This window comes from Falco cherrug, chromosome 4 (assembly GCF_023634085.1).
Source record: "Falco cherrug isolate bFalChe1 chromosome 4, bFalChe1.pri, whole genome shotgun sequence".
Taxonomy (NCBI): Eukaryota; Metazoa; Chordata; class Aves; order Falconiformes; family Falconidae; genus Falco; species Falco cherrug.
In genome coordinates, this window is record NC_073700.1 from 72038271 (window position 1) to 72051715 (window position 13445).

The window sequence follows — 13445 nt, forward strand, 5'->3', positions numbered from 1 at the left end:
AGTTTTGAACTACATTAGTTAACTATTTATTAAATAACAGCAGAATTCACAAGATCCATTGTTGCAGTAACTTGTACTGCCCACCCTTGGGCAAAGCTGCCAGAATAACAACAGTGAGTAAGGTGGAAAAGTGAGCATATACTGTCTGTGTGAGTAAACACTGTTGTAGAAGGCATTCACCCAAAACTGATCAAGATGATGACTACTATCAATGCAATTAAACAATACCCAGTAAATTGCAAAGACAGCTTTCAAACAAAGAAGACATAAGCTTGAAAAGAACTGTAAAAGAAGGATGAAAATTTGTAATGATGGGGAGAGATTAGGAACCGGAAACAACAGTAGCCAAAACCCAATTTTCACATACCAGAAGTCATCTTGCTGGTGCCACGACCACTGCATAGACCAGACAGAGCATCACCCTCACAGGATACTGCAAATATCCTGCATCTAGTTGATGGGCTGATAGTTTGGGGTGCTACAAGGAGGGTTATTTTCTCATGGCGTATGTATTAACACATTGTAGGCAGTGGCATGTGCACACATAAAGCTGGAGCAGTCATGTCTCCAAACTTGCTTTCCTATAAGGGAGAACATGCTTGTATCCCACATGTCCTCTGGGAGGGGGAGTGCACATGTGTTTCACTGGATGGGGAGGTACCAAAACTTTAGGAACTACTTATAGAAAGGTGTTTAGAAATTTGTACCTGTTTACTAACATTTTGTATTTTGATTCATCTGTTGTATTGACACTATTGGTCTTGCATATCTACTTTACTGAATGCCAGTTAATTACATTACATTATTAATCAGTAAACCGCTTCAATATCGTGAACTGAGCAGTTTCTCCCCCTGATAATCCACAAGTCACTAAATTCACACAGTCCAAGAAGGATTCAAGTACCTGAAAAAATGTACTCACGTAGTATGATCAATTAATGGGCAGTATTTTTCTTGCCCAGGGTAGAGATTTGCCCCTCTTCCAAGTTCCCACTTGAATACATTTGTGGTATCGATGGAATCATTTCCTGACATCTGTTCCAAGGCTGGTTGATACCATTCACACTGATTCTTATCTTCAAAGTTGCAGAAATCCATAACTTCAGAGATGAATAGTGATTATTTCATGTTCATATAAAAACTGGAAACCATTAATTGATGTTACAATAAACTAAACAATATGGCAATATAAAGGACCTGGAAGTCACACAATGCAGCTATTTGGTATTTGTGTCAAATACTGAATTGTTATCTTACTAAATATATGTGCAGCTGCTTGTGCCTCAGTTTTTGATTCCTAGCAACTGGACAAGAGTGAGCTCACTACTGTCCCTCCCTCACAACGCATCCCCCTGTAAGAGTATTCGGGGTAAAGAAACTTCTTATTTTCCATTTCTGTTATAAATATTTATTCTCCAGTATGCATTCCTGAGTATTTTGCAGAAACTTTGTCTAGGTGATCCAAGGTGAGTCTTTTCACTCTCCAGAACTTTGAAACATATTATTATACTCAAGTCTAAGTGAGCGTGTGAAAATTGTGCAGGGAAACGCAAAAAAACCAAAAAGGCACAAAGCTCAAATGCTAGCATAGCTGAGGTAACTTTTACATCAAGAAATCATAGGGTGCTAGGAGCCTATGATGCTTCCTTCCTGGGAGGCTGAAAATGGTAGACTAAGGAGTGAGTGAGTTTTGATTTATAGCTTGTGTATCTCCAGTAAGAAAGCAAACCACAGCCAGTGTGATCTTGTAAGTTACCAATATAAAGATTTGTGGCATTTCCTGAGAATGATGAGTGGCATAATATTAAGTGTTTATTCCCCTTTTTTAACATGTTTTATAAACATCGTGTTTCAAATGCCTTGAGAAAGATAACTTCCTAAGAATATATTTCTGCCCTCAGTCAAGACATTCTTAATTCCTATTCCAGCACTGCCATTCGAGTGATAAATGGCCATCATTGCTGTAGTGATGGGAGACTTCAGACAGAGCAAATAGGTAAAGGTGTATTCTTCACAGTATTTATGTCTTTCAGAAGGAAAGGATGTTTTGTAAGATAATGTACATTTCTGAGGGGGGGGGGAAAACATTCTACCCAAGGGGTTCTGCATTTACTTTTGGGGGCAGAATTTCAATGTTGTGTGGGGTTTTTTTTCACTACAGGAAATCAATCAGTGATATTTATATATCAGATTCATTTCTTCCAGTTACTCCCACATAAGAAATAGACGGAGTCTGATGTTACTTTTTCTCATTGAGCCCTCAGCCCTGAGAGAGGTGATTGAGTTCCCTACACAATGTATAATGAATGTAGAGTTTTGTTCTTCAGTGAGAATAGCTGCCAAGGCTGACGAGGTCACTGTCTCTAGATGTGTGTCTTCTTCATTAATCAGCTTCAGTACAGCAGTTTTTTCAAGTACTGTGCTTTAAGGCAAAACAAAGTCATTGACAGTTTCTTCTAAAATGCTATAATACGAACTGCTGCAACTCAGAAGCAAACAAAAAGTGTCTTAGACCTCTACAGAAAACATGTGGTGACCCTGTCCATTGTCCCAGTTCTGGTGTCCCCATCTGACTATCAGAGCTTTTCAGGCTGGAACTCACTTCTGTGTGGAGTAGGCTGAATTTCACGATCATTGCTGCTGATGAAAATACTTTGTATAAAAAAAACCTCCTAAATCTCGTATTCATAGAATTAGGTAAAAAACCTGGACCTAAGTATCCCAGATGTACACGTAAACGTTATTCTTTCTCCCAGTCTAGGCTAGTGAACATTTGCAAAAATTATGTCATAGGTTGTTTAATTTGAGAAACTATGCTCACTTAAAAAAACTGTCATGTCTAGCTACCAGTCATTGGGGAACTGAGAAATCCTTCCTTCTCCACTTCATTTCAGTAGTCAGTTGAATTGGAATGTCAAGTCTGAATCAGCCTATTAGAAGGCAGAAAATGTATAACATCTCAGATTACCACATTAAGGCAAAATGTTATTATTTTTCTAGGGAAAATAACGTTAAAAATAGCATCTAGGTACTAATACCATATTGCAAAGGTAAACGCAGAATGGTTAACGCAATGTGTTTAACAGCCACAAACTAATAAGTTAGCAAAGTACAAGATTTAGTACACTCACCACAAGCCGATTCATCAGAATTATCAGAGCAGTCAGGACTAAAATCACATCTCTGGATCATCTGAATGCAATGGCCAGAGGCTCTACATACAAACTCCTCCTCTGTGCAGTTGTTCGTGGGGAGCGTGGCAGGCACTGAAGTTCCTGAAGTAGTTGTAGAGATTGTTGGCAAGTTTCCTTTGAAAAACAAACCAACAAAATGTTGAGCGATGGGACCAAGGCATTTTAATTTCGTAATGATTTCTTTTCCTTGCCATTCCCTCCCTTTGTCAGCGCAGCTTTAAAGTACAGCTTTACTGGAAACATGTCTGGGTGGCCAAGCTGAATGACTTAAATATTGCCCAGTAGGAACTGAATTGAGCGTTTCCTCAGTGGAAAGCACTAGGCTGGTCATTTTAGCCAACCACCATTCAAACAATCCTTGACACTTGGAGGAATTTATTTACACCTTTTACATGTCTTTCAAATTTGAATCAAGCCAGTGAGTCATTTAAAAAAAAATAACGCCACAGAGACTGACAGAATAATCATGAAAACTTAATTTCCCTGTGAACCAAGGCTAACAGATTCTGATGATAATGGCTACTTTTTTTTTTAACACGTTGACTATGGCAAGTGACTGTGGAAATTGCTATGTAACCTTGTTGTCTTGTAATTTCATCACCGAAAAAAATACTTTTTTCTTATTAGAATAATTATTCTGAGGTCATTGTCTTGTTCCACCACTTCCTTTGTGTTTCATTCAAACTCATTACCACTTTTTTCAAATCAATTCTCTTCGTCTTTCCTCCTATTCTTCACTGTGCAACTTTCTTCAGGCTCACTCTCATTTCTTGAAAACTCTTGCTATTGTTGTCCATAAAATGCATTTTCATTATATACTCCCTCTTTAAATTTAATTGTTAATGAAATTATTAGCTATAGTGCACAATGTACCTAAGCAATACAGCGGAGTTAATTAAAAAGTACATGTGAAGACATTTTATAAAACATGTGCCTAGGACAGCAAAGAATTTTCTTCCCCCAAGGCCTGGAATACTAAGGCTGGTAATAAATACCCCATGAGCAGGAGCCATTTCTATTTCATAAGGTAGAAAGCACATCTATGACATGAAATAAATATGCTTCAATCAAATGAATGATAATCCCGTAATATCCTAAGACTCAAACAAAAGACTTAGGGGAAGGAACCCTTTGAAGGAATCATTGTATGATATAAATGTATCTACAGCTCATAATAATAGCAAGGACCTTATTGGTCAGAAATTTTTAAATATAAATGCCACATTCAAGCCTCTGCTCCTAATCCACTGAAACAGGGGAATAATTTTTCAATTACCATAACCTTCATGATAACAGAAAAGAAAGGAGAATCTGCTCCTTTCTCTTGAAATAATTAATTTTCTATGCTTTATGAAAACCCATTTTGTCCAGAGCAAGTATCACTGAATAGCCTTGGTTAGGTCATTCAAATGATGCATCAAAGCAGTATGCTTAAGTTTATACACCTTTAATATTACTTATGAGGGATCTTACCACAAAATTATCAACTCCACCTCTCCCTGGTCAGTATTTGGTTATTTGAAGTAGAACATGAGCCAATGGGTGACTAGTTCTTAATTCTAGGGTGCAGGAACATAGCAGCCCTGCTTTCTTTCTTTGGTCCAACTTGCATTATATATGGTGAAATATGCCATAGCTATTGACTATCTTGCAGACTATTCCCATAGTCTCTTTGACTCTTGTTTTTTGGTGGTTGGGATACTTTTGATAGTGCGGAAGACCTTGGGATGTCTCAAAAACTGCTTTCAATACTAAAAGCATTTTAAAAATGTACAGAACACAAAAAATGTTTTCTGACCACCAGATCTGACCACCATTATACTTGAGTATTTTTGGTTTACCTTTCCACACACAACGGGGTTTTTTTATATTATTTATTTATGAACTTCGAAACTCTGACCTTTTGTACTTCCCAACTTTTTTCTTCTTTATTTTTAAAACTTTTTTCATATCTCATTTGAAAACATATAGAGATTTTCTGACTAGTTCTTCTAAGTTTTTTTCCCCAAATATAAGGCATTGTGTGTTAACAGAATATCTACAGAAAACTTTATATTCAAGATGTTATAATAAATGTTGTAGACTGTATAAACTTGGTAAATTGTGAGATAATTATCTAGACAGGAAACATGCCATATAAACTTGGTATTCCTAGCAGGCCCAATTATATCTACAAGAAAATTTTGGAGTAGCAGAGTAAAATGCGTGTGCACTAGGGTGTTTTAGAGCTAGTGCTAGGATACTAATATTAAGAAACTGTTCTATATTGTTTGCTGTTCTACAGCCCTATTATGACTGTACATCAACTGTCACACCATATATAACAGTGTAATGCCTGCTGCAGCTAACACTAGTCCTCTTAAAATCCCTTCTGTGATGAAGTGACAGGTCTGGAATCTGGTGTCTTGAAGTACATGTATTTTGGGATATAATACTTTCAATTCTGTAGACATTGTACTACCCTACATAGCAATGACTTCTGAGGAAAGGCTGCTCTATCATCTGAACCTTTTGTGTGCTGTAATGTGAGCACAATCGGCACAGTAAACACACTAGGAATTATAGAGGGGAGATGGAAGGCTCTACTAAACAAAGTTTGCTGAATGAAAGGTCAGTGTGTTTACACACAGTTAAGCTTCTTTTTCCTTCTAGGACCTGGAAGACTTTGGAAGCTGCACACCTCTTACTGAAGGTCTCTTTTTTGGACCTTATGTGCACAGTAAAAAACATTTTGGGCTGATGCCTGGATATGAGGGTCTGAAAAGCAAGGAAACAAGTCTGGATTTCCTTGCAAGGCAAGAGTCACGATTCAATCTGGTTTTTGCTTTTCCAGTAGCAATATTTACAAATGACAGCAAAGAATCAGGTCACAGCTAGGAGCTGTACACTTTAACTATGTTCTTACCATTGTAAAGAGTACAGCCTAGAAAAGACATGTCATCAAGTCCAATGTCTCCAGTGAAACCATCTCCTACAGTACCTTTCACCAAGATCTAGGGGAACAAGAATTACAAAACATTTTTCAGTGTACGGTAGACTTCTCATTAAATATTTCATATCTATTGATAGTGGAGTCATTTACCATGTTTAACACTTAAAATGAGATTAAATTTGTTCTAGGAGATATATTCTATTTAGTGACACTTTACAAGAGAGACTAATGATAACCAGCTTTCACTGGTGGTCACATTAATCACAGTGAACCATAACACAATGGTTGGCTTCACAATTGTGTAAATCCACTGGAACATCATTGTGACATAAAATGATGGCAAGAGATTATCCTAAGTGGCATATTATGATTAGCTCCTTTGGTACTTATTGTAATATCATTAATCATGATTAATTATAATAACATTCATGTGAACAAATTATAGGTCTTATACAAATCCCACTGTGATGAAAACAATTAAGCAGGTTAGAGATGTACTATGGAACGCTTTAAAGAAAAATATTCTACTATTTCATTAGAGTTGCCAATGCTGTATACGCTTACTTTCTCATTATTGTCTACTGCAAAGGAATGGGAGAGGTTAGTATTTGTGAAATCTTGGATGACTGCATAAGCCTATTTCCTGCTGACTCTTGACATAGAGTAAAAATCCAAGTAGTTGATTAGCGAAAGATTTAGTAAGAATTTTCTTAATTTAAGTAATTTATAAATCCCTATTTATAAAAATAACAAAGCCTCCTCAAACCATACATTTAAAAAATTGTTTTTTTCTGATCTAATGGAGTTAAAATATTAAATTTACTTCTTTGCTATTTCTTTAAAATACTGTTCTCATGTCTTACACATGCACACACATATTCAAGCTTCCAGATTATTCTGGGATGCTACATAAAATTTCAGTTACATTTTTCACTGTTTGTTCCTCAGTTCAATAGATAATCAAAAGAATGAAGTATAAATAGTGGTAAAAATACCGAAATACTGCTTCACAGTACTGTTAATTCTAATATTTTTGTTGCAATTCATTTATTCATAATTTTATTTGCAAAGAAAGCTTATGTTCAATTAGTAATGAAGCACTGCTTGGAACTCAAAGACGCAAGGCACTTCTGTGTAGACAGATGTCTCAATTCTTTTGATCAAATATCATTCATATTTTGGAAACATCCTCACATCAAGTGTCATTTCAAAAATATATGTTTGCATTTTACACTTCATTATTTCTTTTGTCATATGGTAAATGAAGTCCTGTAAAGGACTGCTTTACCAGTCTCAGAAAACAGCACTGTGTATTAAACAAGTTCTCAGTAACTTGAGAGAAAGAAGAGAATTCATCTACACACTAAGAACTGTTTTTTTCAACTGGTATGACACAGAGCTTTTATAAGTCACACTTTAGATCTATTAACATGTAATGGGAGGAAATAATATTTAAAAGGTGCAAGGAATGGCCTTAATACCATAAAAGTAAGAGAACAGCATCAGTCAGATGTTAGCAGTTAACAAATCTGTTTCTGCTATCTAAAGTTGCATGTGAATAGCAGTTTTATCACCAATGCCGACATAACTAGAATAAACAACAATTATTACACTTCAAGTACAGATTATGTCAATTACACAGAATAAGTGAGTATAGTAAAAGAAGGTGGATATATGTCCTTTAATGGATATGATGAAGATGGGTTATTTTAGCATAAAATGTATCTATTGTGAATGACACCAGTAAATGACAGCATTGCTTCTTACAGCTTTCATCTCAGCATGGAATTCTTATTTTTCCCTCAGAATGCCCACAAATACATTTTTACAATATTACTCCAGTCTTTTCTTTCCTTTTTAGGTTAAAATGGGGACAATGCTACAGTATTGGTAGTAGTAACATAAAAATGCTCAGAAACAGGACAAATCAAGGCATCTATTATTTAGAAACGCTATGCAAGAAAACATTAAAAAATGACAGAATTCCTTTCAGTATAATTTTGACTGGCAAACACAAAGTAGTTTAAATAAAATTTTTACTTTGTTTTCAAAGTGTGAATGATTAACTGCTCATAATTCATTATTAATTATGACCTAAAATTCAGACAAAAGGGCAAAGGGTTTATTAACTCAACTTACAGTTACTACTAAGATAATCCCAAGCCTCCCCATAAAACTACACTATTTTTCTGTGGGACTGTGCTGTGCTCCAATGGATGTTAACCAGTAGGCTGAGGGGCTTCTCTCTGCATATCTCCCTGTGCCTCTCTCCCCAGCCATGACATTCACAAGGTCTGCGGGCATCCTTATGTGTCATCTTCCACCAATCTTTTCCTGGAGGAGGTTGCACTCCTGCACCTTAAGAAGGAATACTTTTTATTCAGGGCATAAAAATACCTAAATGTAGAAGTGGCAGGACACAGTTCTGCAGGAATTATTCAGTTCAGAATACCTCTTTATTGTTATGATGATGATTATGATTGTATTACTTAAAATCTCCCCAAATTATTTTTTTAATTTATGTACTCATTTGGGGAGTCTGACACTGGCATATAGCACAAACTCAGTAAGTAACACAAGAAATGTAACACAGGTGTACTTATAAACTTAAAATTGAAAATAGGATAAATTTATGAATTGGTGCTGCAGCATAAAACTTAGTCTCTCTGCAGCTGTGGTTAAGCATTGACCACTTAAATTAATTTCCCAGCTGAAATTCTGCAAACTTCATAGGCTATTATTTAACAACCTCCAGGGAACTCATCTACCATGAAGCTCATTTCACATCTCATTTATTATTTGAATAAGGATAAATAGTTCCCAATTTCTCCAGTTTTCAGAACTCTAGAGATCCAGTCTCAATGAAATCTACAAAGGTAGCAAAAGGTATGCTACATAAAAGGGGTGGGGTGGGGGGGGGGGGAGGGTGACCTCCATGAAAAGCAAAATATATTACAATGACACTCTGTATACAGAAAAGGATTGATCCCTTAGGATTTTGAACAAAATAGGTTTTTGAAGGGTGAAGGAACATTATGACAAGTGTTAATAGAGGAATTACAATGGGCAATACTGTTCTGTACAAATGCTCCGTTTTTACAGTAATGCCCATTTCTGTCATTAGCCAATTCCCACTGAAGGTTAGCAAAATAAAATCTTAATTTCCATACAAGCATAGCTTAAACCGGAATGGAATCAATTCCAAAAACTGTGAGGTATTAAAAATTCTGAAGATTTCTGAATATCTAGGAAATAGTGATATTAGTTCTAATGTATTTACCTAGTAATACAGACAAATATCTCAGGTTTGTCACAGGAATTGCCAACTTTGTTCCTCAGTGATTCTCCTTGTAGTTAGTTACAGCATGCTAATTTTGACTAGGTTTGCTGTTCTTATTTCCAGCAGGAAACACCCTAATTTGGTTTGAAGAGGAAAGAACAAACACACAAGTAGATACAAATGGCTACAAATGCAAAATTGGATACAAGTGGGTGCAAAGAACTGGCAAATAACTTGTATCCAAAAGTGGATACAAGTGGGCTCAAATGATGGACCGAAAACTTTGTCATCAAACCCCTTTGTCTTAATTTACTGAAAGCAAATGCCGGGTTGAAAGTCATATATGTTTCACTGTGTATTTACATTTACAACATTTTTTTTGAAAAAAAAAAAAAAATTACATTTACAACTACATCTGAAGTAACCTACTCCTGTTTCAATGTTATGTATAAATAAATTAAAATGTCTCATAACTTTTCATCAAGAAAAGTAACCAATTTCTTATGAGATGGTAGAACTTTTGTAATTACAGGTAAAGGACAAGCCATAGAACATGAATTGTGTGAAATCTGTATCAAAATTTTTTGCTTCAGAATTCCTTTTTATCAGGAAGTCGTCATCCAACAATCATGTCACAGTTAGTCTTCACTGAAGGATGATTTTTTCAAGAACGCATGAGCATATTTCTATGATATCTCAAGAACTACGTAAAAAAGGGAAACTACTTACCAAGCAAACACTTTTTTTTTTCAGAAATATTGCAATTTTTTTACAAAATCTGAGAAATTAAAATTTAATTTTAACTTCTTGAGTTACTAGTTCATGCCAAATAAAGGCTTATTGACTTCTTTGATAACTGAGTCCAAGCATGGCAACTTATTCCTCACCGGTTCTGTTTCTCTGCTTTCTCACCTGCCATCAAATGAGTAAGCACTGTCAGACCTGAGACCATTTTCCAAATCTCTTGCCTAGGTGTCCAGTAGCTGCATCCTGACTACATGACACTGATTTTTTCCTCTGTACCTTCCACACCTTCTCTTGGGAAAAAAACCTGGGTGCACTGGCATAAGCGGTGCCACAGCATGTTCCAGCTTTCCTCATGGTGGGAATGACTAGGCAATCAGGGCTATTACACAGAGCTGTTATGCGTGGCATGGAGCCCTTCTATCCCCAAAAGCAAGCACAAGTGGAGACAGCCCATCAGCTGCTGGAAAGATGATCAACATTAGGTCATCACATTATTTTAATGACACATGTAGAAAAGTTTGACAATTCACTGTCTTCAAGGCCCACCACCCTTTCCTTGTGTGTCCATTGAAAATGCATTACAAATCAATGCCTCAAGACTTCAAAAGTTGAAATAAAGTCCTTTCATACAGGTGTCCAAATGAATTCTTACCAATGATCTTAAGGTTATACACACCAAATATGAAAAATCTTGTGTCAAATATTTTATGTTCTAAAATGCTTGTTTTTTCAAGATACTGAAAACCACTACTTCTAGTTCAGCAAAGTGCTTTATCACACTTCACTATAAGTTTGTGAACCCTCATGCTGATTTATGATGTTTTTCCAAGCATTTCTCTGAAGTGCAGGGAACAATCACATTTCTATCCTGTTTCAGACTCTTCACTGATGTTGATGGGACAGCTGACAAGCATAATATTAATAACTATTTACATCTTCTAGGAGTCAGTACTTTGCCGTATTTTCAGTCTGTAATATTAATGTTGAAAGAATTACTGCAGAAGTAGTATATAGTCAGTGCCTAAACATTTCTGAGATTCTAGCTTTATAAAACAGCATGGTTACCCTGCTCACTTGGCAAACATCTATCTAGTAATTATAGTGATAAAGCTGTATTTAATCCAATTTAAGTTAATGCCTAGCTTTCACTTCATCTGAAAAGATATACAGAAGATATGCATCTTGTATACATGTAGATATACATCTACTAAGACACGTTTATTTCACAAGATTATGGCAGAACAAGATTATTTTCAGAATAAACTCAGATTGTAAATATGAAGCATTAAAAAACCAAACCAAAACCAAAACAAACAAACAAAAAAACCCCAAACAAACAAACAAAAAAAACAACCACACACCAAAACCCACAAAATCCCCAGAAAAATGGAGAAAACCCACTTGAAAGCTGAAGATACTTTTTCAGGCAGAAAATTCATTTAATTTCTGTTCAGTTGGCTGCAGGGACCTAAAAATGCATCTATCCTTTAGCAATACCACTTTTTGTTTTAAAAATATAAATGTTTTCTTTCCCTAAAGAGGATGGATGATTTTTTTTTTTTAAATTACTTAAGAATCACTAAGTAATGAAAATACTTGGCAGATAAAGATATACTCACAGACAATACTAAAACATCCATGGTTCAATGGATGAGGCCAAATCTAGTAAAAAAAAAAAAAAAAAATACCCAAAAGATACTGTGAATTTTCTCCCACATCTAAAGTTCAAGTCCCTTTACTACTTCTCTATAAATTTAGGGGTTTTTTTAGAGCATCAGTCATTTCTGATATCCCTGTGATTAATTATGAAGACAGTTTAAGGTTCCAAAGACTGGATCTAACTGATGGGCTGTTTTGACAAGAACACATACAAGTGAAAGTGGGTCAGTTGTAGTATGTGAACAGCAAAGCAATGGCAAGGCTGATGATGTTCTTTCATGATCTGCCTTTATTGACCCTAATCATATTACGGTACCCTGAACTACTTTCAGATGGAATCTCATCACTACTCCTTCACCTTAAGCATGGTTTTACTGCTAGGGTGATCTTCCATGGCAGGTTTAGGCAGGTTCAGCAGCTTACACACTTTTTCACCTATACATCACATTTTCTTTCTTTCTCCCAACCACCATTTCCTCAGATTTTAAAATAAATTAACAATAAAATTACAGGATTTTGGCTGAGTTACTATGCCAAATTCCTGGGACTTATGGTCCTAAAAGGTGTATCCCACACTGACCAGGATATCTTGTTATAACCTAAGCACTTTTTTCCATCCTTCTTGCACCTTGGAACATGTCAAGATGCAAGGGCTGCATAAAGACATCTCCACATCTCTGTGCTGAGAAGCTCAAATAGGGCCTTCATGGACAGACTTGTATCTAGTCTGTGCAATGCTCACTGTTAAAGCAATTCTTCCATGCAGAGCTAAGGAATATCTTGAGCAAAGACAGGCATCACTTCCTTTTCAATATTTATGAGAACATTTTTGCTAGCAACTGAGTCAATTATCTGTCTAGCAGCAAATCCTAGTGAGCAAAGGGATCACTATTACATGTTTTGCTTAAAGATGTGGACCCTTCTCTATCCAAAGGATTTTGCCTGACTGAGATAGTAAGTTACACAGAATTCCTGCTCTTGCATCCATGCAAATAGCCTTAACCTCCCAAAGAAAGAAAACTGTAACACAGAGACACAATGAGAACATGACTTGCCATGAAATCCTGTCTTCATTAAAGATAACAAGAGTTTTGCTATATACTTCAGTAGAAGTGGAAATTCTACATTGCTTCTTAATTCTACTATAAGCATACTCAATAAATATAGATTATAAAAAATAATATAAAAGCCCCCTGTGTTTGATATAAAGCCTAGAACTATGGAAGGATACTTAATTAAAGCTTCAATGAAGGTACTGCTTGCCTGTGATTTCTCGCTACCTTTCAAAGATGGCTTCTAGATCCAGGAAAGGAACAAGAAAAAAATCACTAACATTTTCCTTCTCTTTGCAAAGGTATCCAAGTCTCATTTTCCTGTTCAGCAATTCCTGGTATCAGTAGCAAATTTGAGACACTACTTTGAATTTTTAGGAAAGGAAAATCCCTACTTTACATAATTCCCCACAAATTCAAACAACTCAACACAGTCTCTCAGTGGGCTGCGGGTTGTGAAAGGTGGTGAAAGTCTTTCATTACTTCAGGTTTTCCATATTTAAAACATGGGCAGTACTTGACAGTTCATTGGCGTACAGAAAGGCTGCTTTTACCTGGTGCAATTTCCTTTGGGCTTCCTG

General features: G+C 35.9%; 1 protein-coding gene across 1 annotated transcript in view; it reads right to left on the reverse strand.

Moving 5' to 3' along the window:
* Positions 1–13445, reverse strand: part of MALRD1 (MAM and LDL receptor class A domain containing 1) — a 282559-nt gene that overhangs the window by 195245 nt on the left and 73869 nt on the right. The window contains exons 18-20 of the mRNA XM_027800878.2: positions 6100–6187; positions 3132–3308; positions 923–1100 (exon numbers count right to left, since the gene is read on the reverse strand). Coding sequence (XP_027656679.2) covers positions 923–1100; positions 3132–3308; positions 6100–6187 — 443 coding nt within the window. The remainder of the gene's footprint in view (positions 1–922; positions 1101–3131; positions 3309–6099; positions 6188–13445) is intronic.